The sequence below is a fragment of the Asterias amurensis genome, chromosome 1, assembly GCF_032118995.1.
Source record: "Asterias amurensis chromosome 1, ASM3211899v1".
Lineage (NCBI taxonomy): Eukaryota > Metazoa > Echinodermata > Asteroidea > Forcipulatida > Asteriidae > Asterias > Asterias amurensis.
This window is the reverse complement of record NC_092648.1, coordinates 7,095,719-7,120,488: the sequence shown is the minus strand read 5'-3', so window position 1 is coordinate 7,120,488 and position 24,770 is coordinate 7,095,719. Positions and strand designations below refer to the sequence as shown.

At 38.9% G+C, this 24,770-nt stretch overlaps 1 protein-coding gene across 1 annotated transcript; it reads right to left on the bottom strand.

The window, feature by feature from the left end:
- Positions 1 to 28: 28 nt before the first annotated feature.
- LOC139944366 (ectonucleoside triphosphate diphosphohydrolase 5-like) lies at positions 29 to 20,877 on the bottom strand. The gene is made up of 10 exons (XM_071941373.1): positions 20,462 to 20,877; positions 15,403 to 15,482; positions 13,533 to 13,676; positions 12,398 to 12,515; positions 11,231 to 11,408; positions 9,863 to 9,972; positions 9,036 to 9,275; positions 6,233 to 6,289; positions 5,878 to 5,984; positions 29 to 5,568 (listed from the first exon to the last, which is right to left on the bottom strand). The coding sequence occupies exons 1-10, from the start codon at positions 20,829 to 20,831 to the stop codon at positions 5,473 to 5,475; spliced, it is 1,500 nt and encodes a 499-aa protein (XP_071797474.1). The 5' UTR covers positions 20,832 to 20,877; the 3' UTR covers positions 29 to 5,472.
- Between the last annotated feature and the right edge of the window lie 3,893 nt (positions 20,878 to 24,770).

Below are 24,770 nucleotides of genomic sequence, written 5' to 3'. Positions count from 1 at the left end.
ACAAAACCATTTTTATTGGATAAGTTTCGTCAACCTAGAAACAAATTTAATTTAAACATTTAAAAATTGGCCAGAGGTAAACCGGATGGAACAATAAATCTGAATAAGCGATTGATAAACAATATAAACAATATTTATAAACAAACTGTAAAACTAATAGCCAGTGCATGTCAAGTCAACACACTTTCCAGGTAGAGTAACATTACAGAGATGGTTTTTGCAAACAAACAATTGCTGGCAGTTTAAGAACTTGATGTAAACCACCATACATATACAAAAACTGACTGTAGAAGTTTGAGATCCAATGTCCCTCTTGGTGACGAGAAATTAGTGGAAAAACGATTTCACATTTTGCATGACAAGAAAAAAAGTGAAAAACAAGTAACACATTTTGCATGATATCGATTAAAGCCATACACTTTCGGTACAGGGAAAAAAAAAAGTTCACAGATTTACAAATAACTTGCAGGGTTTACAGAAGGTAATGGTGAAAGACTTTTCTTGAAATATTATTCCATGAAATGCTTTACTCTTTGAGAAAACATTAAAACAATATCAATTCTCGATAGCGAGAATTACAGATTTATTTTAAACGTATGTCATGACACGGCGAAACGTGCGGAAACAAAAGTGGGTTTTCCCGTTATTTTCTCCCGACTCCGATAACCGATTGAGCCTAAATGTTCACAGGTTTGTTATTTTATATATAACTTGTGATACGCGAAGTGTGGGACTTGGACAATACTGTTTACCGAAAGTGTACAATGGCTTTAAAAAAATAAAAAATAAAAAACTCGCCAATGTCTCACCAAACATGCCAAATATGACATTTCAGACAAATATTTCAAGGGATGCTGTGTACTATCATTATGAGACCGTGTTTGTTTTATGTAAATCTGTGATCTTAGACAAGTTTTTTTCTCACAATTTTTGTAATGTTCCTTTAAAGGAACACGTTGCCTTGGATCGGACGATGTGGTCTATAAAAAGAATTTGAAACCATTTGTTATAAAATCGATATGGTTAGAAAGATGTTTTAAAAGTAGAATACAATGATCCACACAAGTATCACTCAAAATTGCACGGTTTTCATTTTACGTCGCGAACTAACACGGTCGGCCATTTATGGGAGTCAAATTTTTGACTCCCATAAATGGCCGACCATGTTAATCGACGAGGTAAAACAAAAACTACGCAATTTCAAGGCATATTTGTGTAGATCATTGTATTCTACTTATACAACATCTTTCTAACCATAATGGTTTTATAACAAATGGTTACAGAACGCTTTTCAAAGACCAACTCGGCCGATCCAAGGCAACGTGTTCGTTTAATGGCAGTGGACACTAATGGTAATTACTCAAAATAATTGTTAGCATAAAAACTTACTTAGTAACAGGCAATGGAGAGCTGTTGATAGTATACAAATATTGAGTGGCTCAGAGTGGAATGGGAGCAATATTATCGCAAGGTCAAATTTTGACTTTCGCCTCGTGAAATGGAACAGTCCAAATTTTACCGAGCGATAATATTCCTTCCATTCCACTAATTAAAGCCACTCAATATTTGTTTTATAGATCCTTGTCATTTGATGTATTTTAAAAGTATAACATTATGAAAAATCACACAAATTACTGACAACCACAAATCATATAGCGCCGAGTAGCAGCAACAATGCACAAACCGGATCACAACCTTTTGCACAGGTTTTAGCAGCGGCCCGGCGGCGCTGTACTGCTCAAAAACATTGGGAACAAGGATGATCCTAACTGTTGAATGGGAAATGCTGTTCCCCATGGGCGAATAGGTCTTTTTGATCGCCGGTGCGGATGGGAGTAATAGTGAATGTCACATGAAGTAAGTTCCACCAATCAAATGACAAGGATCTGTATGTCAGTTATATAATATAAAACATTTTGAGAAAAAGCTCCCTCTTAAAAATCGTAGTTTTCCACAAATTTTATTTTGAGACCTCAGAATTAAATTTTGAGGTCCCAATTTCAAGCATCTGAAAGCACACAACTTCGTGTGACAAGGGTGTTTTTTCTTCCATTAGGTGCATTTGATTAGCTTCCCTGTGTCGACCCCGTGGTGCTCACTCGGGGGAGCCCCTGACATTGAGCTAATCGAACGATCTCTCACCCTCTCATGGTGCTGTCATGCACCTGGGGCCAGCCCCCAAGTGACCCACTCCACAAGCAGGGCACTTGGGGCTGACCCGGGTGAGCCCTGGAATGACGTCACAGCTATTCGAACATACCGGGGGAAGACCCAGGGAAGTTATTCGAACTTACCCATTATTATCTCGCAACTTCGACGCCAAATTTTGTTCAAATTTTCACAGGTTTGTTATTTTGTGCATATGTTGAGATACACCAAATGAGAAGACTGGTCTTTGACAATTACCAATAGTGTCCAGTGTCTTTAATAGAACACTTTACCCAATCCTACAAGTCGCTGAACCTGGTCATAAAACCATGGAAGCATATTCCTGGGAAATAGTTCTTCCAGGAGTTACCAAATTGGGATAGTGAGAATGGTTGCTGGGGTGGCCGTGGTATTTTCCCAGGAGTTTATTTCCCAGGAAATGGCTCTGTAGTGTGAAAAGGTATTTTTTTGTATCCTTCCATGCAATGCCTCCAATAACCTCACACAAATATATTAAACATGTGCATATTTATTCAACAGAAGATTTATGACAGAAATATTGTTTTTGTAATTTGTTTTTCATACTTCCCTGATGCATTTGGTGAAGTTATTTAAAAACCTTCCTTTATTTACAAACTTTTACCATCATTTTGTATGGATGGCAAATTGTACAACTGGATTGACACATGGTTGCCCTTTTTAATGAAGCATTTAAACGTGTTTAATGATGAATAGAGGCAGTGAGCAGGTCAGTAATTGTAAACCCAGGGCATGATTATTAATAACGTTAAAAGAGACGGTGCTTCAAGTCAGTTATTTTGGTGTGTCAGTTCCTAACAGAAACTAGATGTTAAACCCAGCTGCAGCGAAGACTTTACACCGCTCGAGTCAACATCACAATATTTACTTTTTGTACCGAGTAGCACAATTGATTTATCAGTGAAGTAGGTATACTGTAGAGCTTTGATAAATATTTGTTGCAGTGAAAGTTACCCAAACTCTGCCATGCCATCCAAGGTTGGCAAAACTTGTGGCTGGGTAGTTAAAGGCAGTATACACTATTGGTAATTACTCAAAGTAATTATTAACATAAAACCTTACTTGGTAACAAGTAATGGGGTGAGGTTGATGGTATAAAACATTGTGAAAAACGGCTCCCTCTGAAGTGACGTAGTTTTCCGAGAAAGAAGTAGTTTTCCACCAATTTTATTTCGAGACCTCAGATTTAGAATTTGAGGTCTCAAAAATCAAGCATCTGAAAGCACAAAACTTCCGTGTGACAAGGGTATTTTCCAAGTCTCACATTATTATCTCGCAACTTCGACAACCAATTGAGTCAAAATTTCCACAGGTTTGTTATTTTATGCATATGTTGAGATGCACCAAGTGAGAAGATTTGTCTTTGACAATTACCAATAGTGTCCAGTGTCTTTAACTACAAAAGAAATGTCTACAAAATAAGCTTTCACAGTTTCTGAACTTGTGTCGATGTTTAGCTCTCGCCATTTTGGAAATTAATTCAATGCTTCATTGTGCCTGATTGGCGCAGTCGGGTATCCCCCCATGTTCCCAAATTTCAACGCACTTTTTCCTCTTTAACAGAGTAAACCCTCTGAGATTTCTAAGAGTCCTTCACCAGATGTGACTGTAGACTGGTATCCAACCTAGTCTGGCCCCTTATTCAGTATTGAGAATCAGTTCATGTAATTATAAAACTCACAGATTGCAGTTAAAATACAGCCAAACATTTTAAAATACATATCATCAAATCTGGCCAAAAGATTCCCAAATTAAATAAGAACTGGACAAACTAGCCAAATATCTAAAACTGCCAAAGTAAGCAGGCAAAAGGTTTCTACCTCCATGCATTTAAAACCAAATAAAAACTAATATCATCAAGTAGCACTTTTTGTACAGTAACATTTTCACAGCTTGATTCCCGGTACTTTCATTAAAAACTAAAAGATGGGAGTAAAGTTACCATGGTTACTGTTAAAAAACCATTGTCCTAAAAATAATAAAAAAATCAACATAATGACAGAAGTAATTTGTTAAGCAGACCCTGAATGTGCCCAGTGTTGGGTGCAAAAATAGTTGCATTTAAAATAAATTAAATTAATAATAAAAAACTGTCTGAAATACTGTCATAATTTAAACACCGATTACATTGCTGTTTATTATTTTGAGTGTCACAGAGTGGAAAGTATGCAGGTTGGTTTTATTCTGTTTCTTTTCAAAACTGATGAATGATTTGTTTTCATTCCAAATGCAATGATGAGACCTTCATTCAACGAGGAAACATCAGTTATAGAAATGTTTGTAAATGAGCATTTTACTCGACTGTAGCTTGAGCTGTATTAAATGTGAACAAAACATAAACATTCATTTCAACTTGCCCATTGCACACTGTACTGAAAACCCCAAAATGTTTCATGAACTATTTTCCTGATAATGTATCAATCAAGACTAATATGTCTCAATATTGAACAAAAGCAACAACAGTTCCCTGATATGGTTATCGTATGATTCAACAAATAACCTACACAAAATAGAACATAACCAAACTAACATACATTACCCCACCCACTCAAACTCCCCAAACTCACTTTTATTTAATTAAATAAACCATAAACTTTATTCACATCATCATTTCTGCCAAACAGTGATCCAAATATTGTTGAATACAAATATATATATGTTAAAAGATAAAATAGAGCTATAAATTACAAACAAACATATAAACGTACGGAAGCTTTAAAACTGGAATCAACAATAGGCCCAATCATGTGACTTTGGGACTACCTAGCTAACCAGTTAATGCTGGAAGACATGTATACAAGAAACACTTTTACAGACGCACAAACAAAAATATAACCGATCCATAATTTTGGGATACATTTACATGCATGATGGTTATCTTCGCACCTTTTGGTCATCACTTCAGTTAAAAAAAAATAATCTGACACACTCACCTCAACAGTAAACTAGAAAAAAATATAAAAAACATGATTTTGCTATATCTAAAGAGAGAACAAAAACAATTTCCATCAGGCTGACATACACATTTGGAAATTTGTCATCCCTGCAAGTTTGTATATAAGTATTAAAACCTTTTCACACATATGAGCCTGCGCACGGATAGAAGTTAAGTACTGTTTGTAGCATGAGTAAAATTTCATTTCAAATTGAAAAAAAGACAGTAAATTATTGCACAGAACAAATAATATTACTTTAAAAGAGTCTGAAACATTAAGTGTAAAAAAGAGTTTTATAAAAAAGTAGAGACTTTTACAGCCAAGAAAAGAAGATGAAATACTTTATGTATTATAAATGTCCAGTGTTGTCCCAGTGTGTATGAAGAAGGTCAATGGTTGCACCTAATGCCCAGCTTATGTCAAATCCACGGATCTGTTCACTCATCTAAAGACAAAAAGGAAAGCAATTTTAGAGTTGATGGGTTAAGTAGTTCTCATTGAAAGGATGACAGTTTTGTGTACATCACCCAGAATGAATGTTTGTTTGTTTATTGAAATTGGAACACTTAAAAACATTTCTCTTAAACGACAAAAAATGTGTGTTTTAGACTAGGAATCCATGTGTCTATTCTGCAGGACATTAATGCATGAAAATGAATGAGTCCCCAAGGCAATGCGCATTCGTGCATGCATCCATCAAGACTTTCAAACATGCTCGGCGCTGAGGGTAACATGGATTCTTGTATTTACTTACCACTAGCTCTGTATCAGCATTGAAGCCATAACCATGGGTAAGTAAGGTATTTATGTAGACCAAGTCCATGCATAGAAATGGGTTAGCAGCATCAAAGTCCCCACAAGCTGGATGATGACAACAAGAAAACAACATTTATGTTCAACTCAATGTTCAAGCAAATAATCCACCATTTTGTTGTGTGTTAATATTTCAGATCAGTCAATGCATTACATACAGGGCAGAGCAATGGATCTCAGTCGTCAAATGTTGATCATTCTAAAAAATATCAAACAAATCTAAAATTAAATCCATTAATTTGTAGGGACTCAAATGACCTGAAATTCTTAAACAGTTCTAGTGTGACAAACATTACCTTTTATAGCAACTGTTCCGAACTCCTTAACTTGAATAATCCCTCCAAACTCTCTATCTGGAAAATAATTTACAAAAGAATGACATAATAGACTTCAGCAGCTGACACTGAGTTCAAATGAGGACCTATCATGAGCTGAGATTGTTGTGTGGCCAGTACACATGCATCTTTCTATTGCTTGACCTCAGTGATTGAAAGAGAACAGAACCCCTAGTGCAATTTGAGGATGAGGCGGCCACAGATGCTAGCCTTTGCCAAATGATGATGTTGACCTCAGTAATGGCAGCTTATGCAAGGAACCTATTTATAAGCATGTCAAAAACATATGCAAAACCTTTAATAAAAGACTAGCGGGATGCCGCGCTTCGCGCGGCACCCTGCTAGATGATGAAAATCCTTTACACATATATTTCGAAATGTAATGTGGGTGAGGGTGTTATACGCCTCTCTTAATATTTATGCATGGCGTCATAATTCTAACCCAAAATGAAGCTATTGCGCACGTCCGCCACTACTTGCAGTGGCTGCGCCCACCTCGTTTTGGGTTAGACGACGTACCTTATGCATACTTCTAGAAACTATAAGGCTCCCCCGTGAGCCTTATAGGGGTCTAATATTTTGGGCCTCCTTAACGCTATACGTTTTTCAAATCAGCGTTGATAGGTGAAACTGACCGTTAGCCAGCAATAACTAAAGTTTCTTTTGTACTACACTACCAAAACTTTCCCCACACACTCAATATACATTTATAATGCTTGCATTTCCTTTTTAAAAACATCGTCAAAAAATGACATTTTCACGTCCCACGATACATAGCATTGCTACAGCACTATAAGTAAAGCGAGTTTTCGGAACATGCTGTGTGCCACAAATCTAATTTATCTACTGTTTTTTTGGTTTTTTGTCGGGGGGGGGGGGGGGGGCGGTAAGAGCGTAGGCCTCTTTTTAGTTTATTCTCATCTGAATTGGTCTTGTAAACTTTATGGTCAATAGGCTGCACGTTACGGGAGCACTAAACGTGAATGTCAAAAAAGTGTTTTGTTTATTGTCACTTTGGGCTTATTGCATCTCGCGAAAAAACGACACAATTTCTGACGGCGTTCATGTTCACGCTGCTCTAGGAACAAACCTCCATACATCCCATATCTCTGGAACCCTATATCGTACAAACTAAATAAAAACGATAAATTCGTCCTCACTCCTTAATTTTCTCTAACTTATTTCACTTTCAGAAAGCATGTCAAGTTATTTTTAGGGTTTGTTACGTCCAGTTTGGGTCAATATACAAACTCCTAAAAATGTACCCCATTCAGCTGCATGAGGTCTCTTTTGTTAATATTATCTCCAGTAACCAACCCGACGGGCCGATTGCTAAATTAGGCTACAAAATGGATTAGGCAAAATGTACATTCTGAGACCTGACTGACACACTGCTCTAACCAATTGTGTGAATGGACTTATTCAAAAGGAAACTTAATGTCGTTTTGCTTAACAACTTTGACCAAATGCAAAGTTCTTTTTTACAGCTTCAAAACAGCCTTTGACGTACGTGATAAGTTTCACAAACTTCCGTGATGGGGTAAACTCTGAAACTGCAACACTATACCGCCATGAACAGACCGTATTCTAAAACGGTATTCATGTACTCATTTGAGTTTACTGGCAAAAGATAGTGTCAATAGTTTAAAAACAGCAAGATACGTTTTGCATCAATAGTGCAATTTCTGTATGGAGATTATTGTAAGTCCGAGGTCGCCACCCACATTCAACCTAAAGTGGTCCCACGGCGACCTCCTTCACCAAGCAACAGGTGGCCTGTCTCAAAACCAGACAACACACCACTCACAATACACTGACCAGAATGTAAGGTAGAGGTTAGGCTCTTTGTGTAAGCCCCCCCCCCAACTCCAAAATGTTATTAATTGTAAAGTTCCCTTAGACACCTTCCAACCTATAGCCGGCCCTACCCAATGTTTCCAAATTATTAAGCTTCCGTTTGATTCCATCCTTGTCCATCATGATAATTCTCATGCCATTTGGAAGTGGATGCTTTTTTATAAATATTCTCCATTTAATCTTTTCAACAAATGAGTCACCTGTCAGAAGGATTTCTAGGAAGTCTGATAACAACATCGACCAGTGGTTGACACATGGTCGCCTGCGAAACATCAATCTGTGAGTTACTTCATTCATTCAATGCAAATTCGTGAGATTTGTTTCGGTTTTGTCCTGGCACCTCGCCTCTTCGACCCTTTCGACCCTGCGCGGCAATGAATGAACCAATCCGGAGAACCATGCTTAGTACAACATGAAAGTAACCCGACCAAAAAGGGCGGATCGAATGGCGGGTGGGCGGGCAAGGGGCAATGAGTGAACCAATCCGGAGAACCATCTGCGAAACACTGTCCAATGAGTCGCCTGTCAGAAAGATTTCTAGGAAGTCTGGTAACAACATCGACCAGTGGTTGACACACGGTCACTGCCCAAACTTTCTCCAATCAGATGACTTGTAAGTGGGAGTTTGGGTCAGGGTTTTGTAGACTTGCAACCCGACGTCTGAAACCACACAAACGTATTGAATTCCACACACTTAACCGTGTTGATTTCCACAAGGATGCCATGCCACTGAACCTTCTAATTTCAATCCAAGATGGCGCGGGTTACGCTTTTAATAGTATAGATAATACATGTAGAAGAAACTAAATACTATAAGTTATCACACAAGTGCGAGTGGAATACGAAAAAATATTGTTTTCTTCAAAATATTGAACATGACAGATATATTGACCGGATTTTACTTTACCTATGAGACCACTCTCAACCCCTTTTCCCAAGAAGTATGAAGAAGTATAGAAACTGCGGTTCTGGATTTCACTTGGCCTGAAGACTTGATCAGCCATGAATTGCTTGGTGACCTTGGAGCAAATGTTGAATAAATTAGTCACTTCTTGGCTGTTGGATGAGGATGCAGTGTACGATGTACCAGCAAAGTCCCAATCAGCCTTCATGTTGGCTGGAAGACACACGGTGGAAAAGTTGCTCCCTGTAGGTTTTAAAGATTAAGAACATTGTCATCAATTTCAAGACTTGCCAAATCCACCACGACCAAAATCACATATTTTGAGAAAATCATGTTTAACCACTAAATCCTTTTGTCTGACAAAGATCCAGATAACAAGAGAATAAGCTGCTTTCTGTATACAGCGGCAGATTAAAGACATCAAGGGACTGGCCCAGTCATGGTGAAAAGAGGGCTTTCATTCAAATTTTCTACAAAGAAATTTTTCAACTAAGTCAATTAATTATTTAAAACTTCATCGCTCAAGCTAAAAAACAAATCTCACAGATCTGTTCCTCTCCTTACTCAGACTTTCACTGCCATGATCACAGTTGTTAAATATATCAGGTAGAAGAGAATAAGTTGCGATTCTTCCTCTGTATTTACTCCGTAATTGCAACTCGTGATTTTCTTCTTGAAAATAATCTTTAATCGTCGCTATTGTCACTTCTTATGCATTATGCATGTTGTTTATACAACAGCAAAACAGTGCTCAAAAACCTTAGTACATGACGATAGAGCTGTGTTGGTTACTCATAAAGGTTAAAGGTTAAACAATGTTAATGACTTACTTGAGTAATCATTTAAATGAATAGTAGTACTGGTAATATGGGAAGTCTCATTCTGCTCTTCAAGTTTCATGGTCCCCAGGCGAGCTGCCTTAAGTCCAAGACCAAGGTAACTGGGGACAAATGGGAGATGTCAAATGTCAAATTTAAATAAGCACCAAATTAATTAAATCCCTTCAATAGCACAACAATAAATTATTATATTCTACCTTTTTGGCACAAAACTGTGAAACCCTCAGCATGACTAATGAATTTACATTTACTGTACATGCGTGGGACTAACTTGCATACAATTGGAATTATATAAAGCCGTAGGATGAAAGATTCCCACTGTAGACCAAAGGGTACGTAAGAGTGTTTGCAAAGTCTTAAATAAGGCATAAAAAAAACTTGTGTTGACGTAACGGGCCCCAAAATATAGGGTAGGTAGGGATTGTTTTTGTTTTTTTCCCTCCCAGCAACGAAAATTACATGTTTTCTAATTGTGCCAGTAGTATACACGATAAAAAAACAAAACATGGCTACACACAACAAATAGTATATTTTTAAACTCTTGATGACATTTATTTTATTTAGATGTTTTTAATAGATTTTAATCAATAAATTTCTTCCCTTGATAAAATATCCAGGGTCGATCGTATGTTTAGGGTAGGTCGGGTTACGCCAACATAACATTTTTTTTTATGCCTAAGGGAAGAAAAGAGTAGGTGGCTCAGATCAAAGAAGCGTGTACGGTACCTGTAATACTTCCCTGGTAATCGACAACACTCAAAGCAGTATTCTTGTTGCAAGACTATTTATCGGCCATACAGTTCCGGTTTCGACAGGCAGGCTGAATAATGCATAACTTTTTGTGGAAGTGGACCAATAAGGTTCTTTGATTTAGGCTATACAGGCAACACATGTACTATTAATAGAACTACCGGGCTGTCAGCTAGCTATGTATGTTCTCGGTAAACCGGTTGGTCTAGGGTAATTGCAATGCAGTGGTTTGGCAGTCAGCGAGCTCAGTAACACAGTTACTCATTTTAGAACTTATATTAACTAGTCTTTCGCGCTCGGTTTTAAATTGTGTTCATCCATGATTTGCCAAATACTTAGGGCGGCCAATTCTTTAGCAGGGCAGCCTTAAATTTTAGGCGGGCCCTCCAAAAACCAACAAGTGAAGAACACTCTACGTTCCACTATACTCATCCATGCAGATTAATGCTTTCAAATAGTTGGTCAACTTACTAGAAAATGTAACCATGTTTATAGGAAGGTTACTTTTATTATGACTTCAAAACTTTTCAGACTATGAAATTATATATAGTGCATTGTATTTGTTCATAGTACATGACAGCAAGGTAGAAATTAATCAACATATCAAACCTGTGTGTGTAGAGTTGGAAAGACTCTTTCATAAATCGGAATGTCTTGATCAATCCCAGTGGCATCCCTTGCAGGATTGTTTCCTCAAACCGAGGTGCAAATGTTATCTGTGTCGACCCTCCACCAAGGTCCAACACCCCCATGGTGTTAGTGGCATGATCCAATGACCCCAGAACTCCTGACAAATGAAATATTGAGTACTTATTCAGTGATTTTGTTTTCTTCATAGTCTGCTGTAGAAAATAGGCATGCTGAAAGTGATATTCAACTCGTTCGTTTATACCCTGAACAAAGACCAACTACATGTAGTGTTTCTTTGCATGCACGTGTGTATGTGTGTGGGTGTAAGTGAGATAAAGAAGTTTGATTGTAAGTAACAGGGCGCTATGCCAAAAACTGGCCGAGTAGGTCCCTTCCGTGCATAAAATCACATTGTTTGCTGTGGTCAGGATGAATCTTAATTGTCCAACCAGGACATTGACAGTCAAGACCAAGACTAGGACTAACCAAGACCAGGGGCTGATTTCACAAAACTTTAGGCAACTGCGTATAAGTTCACTTGCCCAATGTTTATGGCGTAAGTTGCACCATAAACGTTGCGCAAGTGGACTTACGCAGTTGCGTAAAGTTTCGTGAAATCGGCTGCAAGGCCCCTAGAGAACAGTTAACAGATGGGGCTTCTCTGGTTAAACAAGACAAAATAAGCAAATAATACATAAGACCAGTCATCCTGAGACAGAGACCCAACCCTTCCAAGACCAAGACTTTTGCAGGCCGAGGCCGAGACTGAGACAGACTACAAAAAATACACTGGTTATCGTCTTAAGACCTAAAACACTTGCTGGCACAGACAATCCCAGGTACCCTGAAATCAATGGAACTGAAAGGCTCATGTTCTGTTTTAACATAGGATGCACAACCCTATCTGTAACATTGCACAGTTGTTAGAAAGTAGGATTGTAAACCAATGTCTTAGGTGTCAGTGGTAAAGCAATGGTTAAGTTATTAAAGTGGGAAACAGTTTTTGTTGCCACATACACTGTACTCACAAACATCATTTAGATTTATTTAACAAGCTACGAACTGAAACCAGATTTGTGATATGCCTGCCGACACTGCAATAAGCAGCCATGAGCTTACACATAGCATGTCTACTTAGAAACTAACCTCTAAGGAAGTTGACTGTTAGCCAGATGAACTCCCCTTCATGTATTCCATCTATTATAGCCACAGTATGTTTTTTACTCTCCGTGTGAAGACCTGAATGTAAAAGTAGCTCATAGACCTGTACATGTAGAAACAAACCAAAATCAACTATAACCACTCCTTATTAAGCACAATTATCAAAGACACTGTTGCACTGCAACTTGCAGTAAGTTGGTCAACCCATTTTAAAAACGTCCTTTAGATGCCACAAGTTTGATGAGATAATATGTCTGCAATATTCAGTGTGGCATAAAGTCAATAATGGGTGACTTAATAACATGCCTATTGCACTTATCTATTGAGCACTCCTTGTTAAATGCTCTGTTTGCCTTGTACAAAGGTGCTGGAATCTATGCATGAAATCTTCCTTTCACTGGGCTATTATTACATAATATCCCAATACAGTCCTGATGATTTTGTCTGACAAATAAGGATTATGAGAGTTTGATAGCCTGCCATGATGGTTTCCACTTTTTCCTGCCAAATCCAGTATTTCAGCACACATTGGCAGATAATTGGTTGTAGCTTTTAAAAGAAAAAGTAGATCACAGTATACTTGTAGAACATTTTGTATAATCTTACTTGGTTAAGTCATGGTTACATTTTTACAACCATTAAAAACAAATGTTTAGGCCTACACATTTATGTGCTTAAACACTAATTGCTGTGCCAGAATTATCATCACATATTTTAGTGCAACTCTAAAGTCAATTCTGTCCCAGTCCAAAAATGATGAGACTTGGGAAGGTATACGTTTGGTAATCAATCTTAAATTGAACTGATATTTAAACAGCTACTTGAGCAGAATGTTTTTAGCAGAAATCAGCAGCTTTCGATGGTATAATAACATATGTAGCACTTCAAGGTAACGTGGTTACAATAAATGTAAAAAATATCAGTTTTATTCCAAAATTTCAATCAGAGAAGCGTTACGACAATAGGTTTCTCAGACTGTGTTTTCCCATTGGGACAAATTCTTCTTGTTCCACATTGCTGTTTGACTGTTTTATAGTAAAAATATATGAACGTTTTTGTTGTTGCTATTTTCTGAAACATGTCTATCCTGATTAGAAATGTCCTACTATAAGATACTTACACCATCCAGTAAGCGCTGTGCTTTCTCAGGAGGGATAAGTCTTAATCCAGCAGTAGCTTTAAGGGCTACTGGGGTTGACGACCATAACTCTGTTGGGATACTCTTCATTCCAATGTCTAGTAGATTACGAACGACCTCTACAGCCTATCAGAGAAATGTTGTAGTCAAGATAAAGGAACAAACAGCAATGTGAAGTGTATACTGCTCATAGCATGTAGCATTATGTACATCAACTAATAGCTAAGTGATTGGGTTGAAGATATCTAGGGCTGGACATACAATGTAAATTGCCAGACCTCACATGTTTGGTATCTTTGGTTAACCATGGAGGAAGGAAGAGAAGGAGCTCGAACGAAGGGACTTCAAAAGTCAAACCCATGGTACCGCGGTTGTTTAAGGACACCTCAAAATCACCCACATACCTTATACAGACAATGGGCAACCTGGCGTATGTGAGTTTATGCGTGCGCACTTGGTTCTTCACTCTCAACTATGGTGTCGTATGTCGTATGGATATAATACAGAAAAACAACTTTTTTGAGACCTGATAAAAATTGTGTACACTTTCGCCCACCAAATCAAAAAACCACAATTGAATACCAACCACCCTTGTGTGCTAATACCCAAATTTTGAACCACTGCTAGTGACAAGAAAGTCACAAAAAATGTTTCCGTGAAACACCACAAACGGTAAATGAAAACGTGTATATACAGTATATTCACAATTCTTGTCTCCAATGATTCAACTTTACACGAAGGCAACGGCGCAGTCTGGCGGTACCACACCTTCTGTACAAAAGACCTAATCCTGCTCGTTAATCGGCCGTCCAGCTGGAGGTCTCCTATCTTTTTCCACTGGATAGACAGGAGCATTGTCAGGGTATTCTTTTGTTACTCTTTGTCCTTGTTACTCTGCGGTTTTGCCGGTTGTTCCAGCTCCTTCTCTTCCTTCCTCCATGGGTTATCCCCTAACCATGACTGCAGGCCTGGCATTTCATCTTTGAACATGTTGAAAGGGCAAGGCCATTTTCATTTTGCAAAGGGGGCACTTCCATTTGAAAATATAAAAGTCAATGGGAAACTTTCTAGGGGTACCAATGCCAAGACAATGGGCAGCGGAGACAATGCCATGTATTCCAGGCCTGCCATGAATGGAAAGTTCTCTTTTACACTTCTACACTGTATGATTTGGGTTGCATTTCCTTGTATGTTTTGTTTTAAACTGTTGCCAAACTAATCCCAATTTGTTTGCTTGGGAATGCTCAAGTAGTTAAAATTCACAAATCATTCACAAATCATCATTTTTTTAAAGGCAGTGGACACTATTTGTAATTGTCAAAGACTAGCCTTCACAGTTGGTGTATCTCAACATGTGCATAAAATAACAAACCTGTGAAAATTTGAGCTCAATCGGTCATCGAAGTTGCGAGATAATAATGAAAGAAAAATAGCCCTTGTCACACGAAGTTGGGTGCGTTTAAGATGGTTGATTTCGAGACCTCAAGTTCTAAATCTGAGGTTTCGAAATCAAATTTGTGGAAAATTACTTCTTTCTCGAAAACTATGGCACTTCAGAGGGAGCCGTTTCTCACAATGTTTTATACCATTAACCTCTCCCCATTACTCGTCACCAAGAAATGTTTTATGCCAATAATTATTTTGAGTAATTACCAATAGTGTCCACTGCCTTTAAATACAAGTTTATTTCTAACAATATCTTTGGGGAAAAAACAAGATTTGGGAATACTTAAAAAAATACAAAACTATTGTTTGGTAGAGATTAAAATTTCACTTAAAAAGACTTGGCAGATAAATGTACACAGAAAAACAAAAAACACATTGTTTTTTGTTCAAATGAATAATAGCTCACCTCTTTTGGTGAATCTGCAAAATCTGCCAGTCCATGCTTGGTGTTATTGAAGACTTCTGATTTCAGTAATGGTGGCTTTCCTATAGTATACAGACAAAGAATAATGCATTTATTTATTGAATAATTTGATTGATTCTTGATGACATGACACTGGTCAAACCATGATTAGACAATGTGCCTTGAGTGACTTCCCATGTAGGCCTATTGCATCACATTTCATGAGGCAACTTGTATGGTTGGCAAAGTAAGTTTTAAAAAGTGGTTTGTAACATTTGCGATACTGTTGGAGACGTTATTTGCAATATTCTTGATGCAAACAACATGACAATGATTTGCGTCAGAGAAATTTGCTGCTCCATCTTTCATCAGGCTGGAATAAAGAGCATGTGCAGTACAATCAGACCTACAGCTAAAAAGGAACACTGTCAGACTGTAAGTGTCACACAGAACTAGAGGGAGCACTCTAACATTACGTGTTGTCCCACTGGGTTCGACTCCCCTGTATTACGTTTGGTAAACTACACAAAACTTCCTTCACAAAATGTTGGCTGCTTGAACTGGTGCACCCTCTACCTCTGGGACCTGATATTAACTGCCAATTGATCGTAGTTGCTAAGTAAAGTGTGATGTCACAATACAAATCAACATCACTATGGTAATCTCCATCTCTTTGCCTGACTTAATATCAGCAGAATCATAAGTCAAGTTGTTTGCTGATGACTGTGTCCTTTGTCAAAAGATCAAGTGTGAGGACGATACCATCAAACTCCAGTAAGACTTTAACCAGTTACAGTATTGGGAGGATGACTAGCAGATGGAATTTCATTAAAAAAAGTTCTCCACGACACAAATAAAAGCAAAATTAACAATGTGCCATATAACATCCATAGTCACACCCTAGAAGAGGCTGCGACTGCCAATAACATCCCTTGGGATCGTATTCATCACAAAAGTTGCTTCAAACACAAACTCAACCCGGGCTTTCTTGCAAAGGAACATCCACCAATGTCCAAGAGAAGATACTGTGCTATGACCCTTCTTCGTCCAATAATCGAGCATGCTAGTGTTATCTGGGACCCTTGCACCACTGCCAACATCAGCAAGCTGGAAATGGTCCAGCGCAGGGATGCCAGGTTTGTCCTCTAGAACAACGAGCAGTGTAACAGCTGTGCTTGAACAGCTGCGATGGCAATCCCTGCAGGAAAGAAGAGCCCATGCGAAAGCTGAAATAATGATCCGCATCGTGAATGGACTTGTTGACATCCCTACGTCCTTCCTTATACCAACTTTAACGATTCGTGGTCGTACTCATTAATACTTGGTTCCGTTTGCCAGAACACAAATCTACCAAAGATCAATTTTTTTCTAGATGGCATTAGGCTCTGGAATGCACTGCCTCACACTTGTTGACAGCACCTCGGCAGATGCAGTCCTCTCAGCTGTTTTAAGCTCACACTGCACTGTACATATTGGTCTCCACCATGGAAGCACACAGTACACACATCACAGAGTACGTAATACGCCGTTGGCGGTCCACACTACATTGTAATAAGAAAGAAGAAGACTAGATGCCACTATCTACAATTCACACATCACTGTAGAATACTTTCATACTAGCATAGCTTCTTCCCAAGTGTCATCCGCATCTGGAATGCCCTACCAACCACCGTGGTTTCAGCTCAAGTCACTGGAGATCATCCGGAACCACCTGAATCCACTCACCCTCCGAATGTCTACCACACAGATCAATCAATCAATCAATCAATCAATCAATCAATCAATCAATCATAATAAATTTTTATAGCACCTAAATCAAAGGCGCTAAATCACAGGAAAAATAGTCATTGATGGTACATGTAGGCCTCCTGAAACAAGTGGGCTTTCAAAAGTGCCTTGAATGTGATGAAGGATGTTGTGTCCCTGATGTGATTTGGAAGTTTATTCCAGAGACATCTTTTTACTTGCACCTTATTTTCAGTTTGCACCTTTTGTAGTTGCAATAACGTGACCCACCTCCCGACGGTCGCATAGGAGGAGGTAAAAATACATTTTGTTGTTTCCGTGACCAAGCACATTTGCACCCAAGTATATACTCCTCTGGAGGAATGTACTTATTGGAAGATAGATACATGTAGATGTCCTCACTCAAGTCACATTTTTTGCAACTTATATTACTACCTAAATACTGAGGCAAATTACCATATATAACACCATCGTAGACTTTTATAACTTTCCAGTTAGTTGGGAAACATGAACCCTAACCAGCTCAAGAACATCCAGAGTCCACCAGAATGTCTTGAATATGTTGGTAGACAATTCCCTTTGCCAGCTGGTTGGTTCAGTCACCAGACCTTTATTGAATAGCATCTTGGATTTAGTCATAACTACATGTACCTTTCTGCAGCTCATTTGTGGTGTGCAAAGCAACCAAGAGATATCAGACAACAACACCATATTAACATGAGAGCAACAACACGCCATGAACCACCAAGAAAGGTATACAACTTCAACAAAGCTGACCCTGAAAACCTCAAGCAATTGATGAAATAATCTTACGAAGGAGTTCCTGAATTCAAATCCTGAACAAAACTCAGTTAACAAGAATTGGACCAATGTCCGAAACAGCTTGTATGATACAGTCTATACAAAAAAGCTAGAAGTACATGTACACACACAGGTGATGGTTGCGAAGCAAATTTCGCAAATACCACAACCATGTCTTTTAAAGTGTGTTCATAAAAATGTCCACAGTTACTATGTCAACAATATCATTGGAGGCAGCTTGATGGAACAACCCAAACGATTTTGGTCATTTTATGTGAAACTAATGAGGACAGAGCAGTGTCTTGCCAACTAGACTATCGAGATTGCCCGGTAGCTAGAGGCAGTTCATACCCTAAGTTTTGGCAGCTGGGATAAAGAATATTAATTTTGGTTTTTACCCATATACTGATGTGTGTTAGCACTGTATACATGTACTCAGTACTTTCCCCGATTCCTGTGAAAAAAATATCACAGGCACCGTCTGTTTCATGAAACAATATTAGTAAATGCCTACCAGATACTAGCCAATTTTTTTAGTGTAATAATCCAACCCTGTTAACACGGGTCCTTAGGCCTATTTGCAAAAAGATATAAAATAAGTTTGCAGTGTTTCAAACTGAAGAATTTGTGGCCTATTTGATTATAAGTACTAAGCGGCCGTCTTGGAAAAAATAAATAAAATAATAAATAAAAAGGCCCTCATCCTCCTCTTTAAAAAAAAACCCATTGCCATTCTAGAGTAGTGTCTTACCAACTAGACAACCGATGTTGCCCCGTAGCTAGAGGTAGTGCCAAGCGTAAGTTTTGGCAGCGGGTACCACAACGATTAAGAGATGTTAAATTTGCATCGGGGATAAAGAATATTATTGATTTTGGTTTTTACCTATTTTTACACCAGTGACCGATGTGTACAATTAGGATTCGAACTGCCTCTAGCCTCTAGCTACTAGGCAACCTCGGTAGTCTAGTTGGTAAGACACTGCTCTAGAATTGCAAGGGTCGTGGTTTTGAATCCCACCTGAGTAACATGCCACTTTTTTGTTCACAAGACTCCTTGACACAGCGCTCCCAACGTGTTGTCACAGATGGCCAGTCTTCAGACTGGGCCCCAGTATTATCGGGGGGGTTCCACAGGGAACTGTCCTCGGACCACTCCTCTTCCTCATTTTCATCAATGACCTGCCAACCAGGATCACCTCTAAACCACGTCTGTTTGCAGATGACTGCCTAATTTATAGATCCACCTCATCCAATGACAGTGACATCTTGCAGCAGGATCTCGATCGTATTCATCAATGGTCAGTAGACTGGCAGATGCAGTTCAACATTAAAAAATGTCAAGATTATAAATACACAATACCAACTGGGAGACGACTGTCTATCTTCTGTCTCAGAATACCCTTATTTCGGCCTTACATTCTCGAACGACATGTCTTGGCAAAACACATTGACAAGGTAACATGCAAAGCCAATACAATTCTAGGCCTGCTTCGTCGCAACTTGAGGAGCTGCTCACAAAAGATCAAGGAAAAAGCATCACTGGCCTCGTCACACCTCATTTAGAGTACTGTAGCACTGTCTGGAGCCGTCATACTAAGCAAGACATCACCAGAGAAGAAAAAATCCAGCGCCGTGCAGCCAGGTTTGTCTTCCATGAGTACCACCGAACGGAAAGTGTATCCAAAATGTTACAAGATCTTCAATGGAAAACCCTAGAATGGAGACGACAAACTGCAAGCCTAGAACCTTACTCTACAAAATCCACCATAACATAGTTGCCATCGATCCTGCAGTCTACCTCACACTAATGCCTCCCAGCAGCACGAGATCATACCACCCAAACAAGTTCCAACTCATTACAAGCCGCACCCAGCTTTGCGGATTCTCCTTCTTCCCCCAGACTGTCTCAATGTGGAACACCCTGGGATTGTCCTCAATGCTCCATCTCAGATGGCCTTCCGGGAAGGAGTAGCTGCTAGCCTTTGAGCAGTGGAAGCTGTTTTTATTTGCACCACCCTGTCTGATGTCCTGCACAGTTGTATTGCCACCGTTCATTATAATATTACACGTATACGGTATAGCACCTCTTTTTTCTTCAGGCCCTTTTTGTTAGCCTGGAGTCACTTGTATTCCTACTGCTTGAGCACCAATCAACCAACCTTAGCTTTACGTCCAAACAGTTGTGGACTCTGCTGAGTAAACCAACGTAAACGTAAAAATAAACAAGTACTGAGTATAGGGCCTACATTTACTCTGCTTAACACACAATCATCGGTGGATAAGGTTTATCGCGAATAGCAAAATATCAATAGAGGGCGCTGTTGAACCCACACAAAGGTAAAGGCGTTGAGTGCGCAAGTTGTAGAAACTGCATAGAAACCGTCCCATATTCCTTCCCACAATGCATTGCGTTTCTGATTCGCGATAAACCTTATTATGGGTTAATAATAATTAATATAACCAATATTCGTCCTACATACATCATTCATAGTTCAGTTGCGATGCAAAAACTGACCTTCCGAACGGTTTCTAAAGTGATAAACATGTATCCTACTTCCAGTACTGCCAGCATCAAACATCACTCCATAAAAGTCATCCTTGTTGGCAGCGAGTTGCTTATCTTCCTGCAACCAGTTTAAGATATTATTATTGCTAACATCATCAACATTGTCAATGCCAATATTGGCACTGCTGTACACGTCATCATCAAATGGTTGATCGTCTTGACGGAAGAAGGACATGAGTTTGTTCTTGTCAGTGTCTTTATTTGAGTTCCAGCTAAACAAGGAAGCATCGTGAAAAGACAAAAATACTAGAAGTGCCGTCACAAGGAAGAAGAATGACACAAAGATGAGTTTGTAGTTGGGTCGTATTTTTACTTGCATTTCGTGGCTGACTTTACACACGAGTCGCCTGTGTGGGACCGAGCAGTTTACGTCGCGAGAGTCGAATGAGATTAATTTCAACGTAGGTGGCGCTAGGTAAGATAGGCGGGCTAGTACTCCGCGCCGGAGCGGTGTAGTGACGATGCGTGACGATGAGCAACCGCCAGAAAATCGTCGGAGATCGTCCGCGATTTAAAACGAAATCCAAATGCATAATTACATTAATAGGCTAAATGTATATCTTGTTCGTACTGGTGCAAAAAAAAAAAAAAAAATACCAACAGTTGGACCATTTAAAAATTTTACGCACTAATTTAAAATGTTAATTTTTTTCTTTCGAATGCAGATTGTTGAGTGCAGTTATTTATTTTCGAGAGCATTAAAGACAGTGGACACTATTGGTAATTGTCAAAGACCAGTCTTCTCACTTGGTGTATCTCAACATATACATAAATTAACAAACCTAGGTGTAGTATACACCCAGTCCCAAGCGTGTAAAGGTTTTCTCAAGAAGGCGTTGCGACTTTGTTCCATGGGGATGCGGATTCTATTTTACAGTAATTACACCCAGTCCCAAACGTGAGGGTTTTCTCAAGAAGGGGATGCGACTTTGTTTCAAGGGGATGCAGATTATATTTTGCATTATTATCCCCGAAGTCCCAAACGTGTGTAAGGGTTTTCTCAAGAAGGGGATACGACTTTTTTGATAAGGGGATGTGAATTGCGGATTCTATATTGCAGTATTAAACACAGTCCCAAACGTATATGGGTTTTCTCAAGAAGGGGATACGACTTTTTTTTCAAGGTGGTGCGACTTTTTTTTCAGTATAATATTGCAGTATTATACCCAGTACCAAACGTGTGTACGGTTTCCCCAAGGATATGCAACTTTTTCTCAATTATTAAAGTATAGGATGCATGTTCAAAATGACATTTTTGCTGCATTGTTTTATGAGAAGGTTTCAAAAAGGGATGCGAGTTCTTCAGAATGTTAGTTCGGGTTCAAATGAAATTCTCGCTGCGTTTTTTTATATATTTTTTTTAATGGGAAATGGTTTCCAAAAGGGATGCAATTTTTTTCGAAACAGGATTTGGTTTCTTAAAGCTAGCTGCATTGTTTTATAATAATGCTAATAAGGTTCCCGAAAGGGTGCGATTTCTTCATGCAGGCCCAAGATAATTTTCTTGCTGCATTGTTTTCAGGAAAGTTTCAATTAGGGGATTCCAAAATGAAATACGTGAGGTATGCACTGATGAAAGTGGATGCGGATTTTTATTTGGAGTATTACACCCAGTCCTAATTTAGGGGTTTCTTATGCTACTCTCACACTTGGGCGAATATCTTGCGAATACGAATGTTTGAAATTCGCAACGAATTCGCCCAAAAGTTGCGATTTGATAGTGAATAATGTTCTCTGTCGTCCTTAAACCTCTACTTACCAAAATCTTACGCATAATACATTTACGTACGCTTTACCAACAGTACCAATGGCTTACCAAATGCTTACGCAAATCGATGGCGAATTACCGTCTTTCACAACATTCGCTGAATGTAACGGAAGCGCTTCGTATTGTCCCTCTCACAGAGTGGCGAATGTTCTTGCAGTACTGTATTATACCCAGTCCCAAACGTGTAAGGGTTTTCTCAAGAAGGGGATGCGACTTTTTTTAAGGGGATGCATATTCTATACTGAAGTATTACACCCAGTCCCAAACGTGTAAGGGTTTTCTCAAGAAGGGAATGCGACTTATTGTTCAAGGGGATGCGGTTTTGCAGTCCAGTCCCAAACGTGTACGGTTTTCCCAAGGATATGCAACTTTTTCTCAATTATTAAAGTAGGATGCATGTTCAAAATGACATTCTTGCCGCATTGTTTTATGAGAAGGTTTCAAAAAGGGATGCGAGTTCTTCAAAATTTGAGTTCAGGTTCAAATGAAATTCTTGCTGCGTTTAAAAAAATATTTTTTTTTACTTTATTTTTTTTATGGGAAATGGTTTCCAAAAGGGATGCAATTTTTTTGAAACAGGATTTGGTTTCAAAGCTAGCTGCGTGGTGTAAAGTTTGAATTTGAAATTGATACCTTCTTATGTTTGCTTGAGGTTTTCCCATAGGGTTAAATAGGTCCCACTGTTTACGACAATGTGCTGCGTACACAAATATTGACTGCTTCGAGTGCTATGGTTAAAACTATGACTCCCGACGTGATCCCCGGAGCGTTCTATTTTCCCGAGGCGAAGCCGAGGGAGAATAGAACGCTCCGGGGATCACCGAGGGAGTCATAGTTTTTAACCATTGCACGAGTAAAAGCAGTCAATATTTGTTTTATAACACCCCAAACATTTCTAAATACTGTACTATTATTATTAAGTTACAGATCTGAATGCTACAATCCACGGACGACGCGAATACAGATTGCAAACACTTTTACTTCTGTGTTGCATGTAGTGTCGTGCAATCCGAAATGGTTACATACTATTAATTTATCATCCTCGTACACGCAACGGACGTCAATCTTATCTCATCCCCAGCGATGCAAGTCCCTCCCCACCAACCACTTCACCCGAACCCCTCGACAAGAAATGCAATGATAAAAGGCACCCAAAGTCCGTCTTTGCACAGCAGAATATTAGCGCTTTTAACGCCTCTGTAAAATATAGGTAACCATGTGCATATATTTCAGTTTATAACACCCCTTGCAAGTATTCTGCCTGCTCATTGGTTTAGAGCGCGTCACATGACATGTCTTAGTTTTGCTAGACGACGGCCGTGTGATAGTGCGTCGGTTTGCCATGCGCTAGTCCGAAGACTAGCACACGGCGTGCAGTACCCAGACGTCCGTTGCGTGTACGAGGATGATAAATTAATAGTATGTAACCATTTCGGATTGCACGACACTACATGCAGCACAGTAAAAATGTTTGCAATCTGTATTCGCGTCGTCCGTGGATTGTAGCATTCAAGTCTGTAACTTAATAATAATACTACGGTATTTAGAAATGTTTGGGGTGTTAATAAAACAAATATTGACTGCTTTTACTCGTGCAATGGTTAAAAACTATGACTCCCTCGGTGATCCCCGTAGCGTTCTATTTTCCCTCGGCTTCGCCTCGGGAAAATAGAACGCTCCCGGGGATCACCTCGGTAGTCATAGTTTTAACCATAGCACTCGAAGCAGTCAATATTTGTATAATAATGTCGCCCATTCAGAAACTAACAACCACTACGGAGAAGTTGAATAGACTCAACAAGATTTTACGGTTTCATCGTCCAGACGAGGTCATTCAGAACATGGCCTATTTCAAGTTCTCATATAGGGATCTAACAAGAAACAAATTCAAGACAAGAAATAAATAATAAAATATTGGAAGGTATTAATGCACTTTTCCAAACTTGATCAAAGCGCATATCAAAGAAAAGGATAAACTAACACTTGCAAGAAACAAATTGTTGTTTTCTTTAAAGTAACAACACAAGAAGATTTACGGTTATAATTGGGAGATCGTTTAAAAGTTCAGCAGCAGAGTGTGAGAAGGCATGTTTGCCAGAAGCTAATCTAGACTCATGAGTGTTAAGCTGAGTTTTATCGGAAGAAGAACGGAGTCCTGGACGGTGATGGCGAAGAAGAAACATTATTAGACAGATAAGGTGGAGCAATGCCATTTAAACATCTAAAAATAGATACTAGTTTTGAATTGGATGCACTTCTCCATGGGGAGCCAGTAGTTATTATTGTTATTATTATTATTATTTATTCGGCCAAGATTTCAACAACCAGTACAAGATACAGTATTACCGTACTAAAGAAATATAACAGTATAAGAAACAATGAGTGTAAACTTATGACGCCTAGAACAATTGTAAACCAATGATTGAATGAGACAGAGCACTGGCAATCAAGCAAGACAATTATCAAAACAGACAGGACAAGCCCATTCTA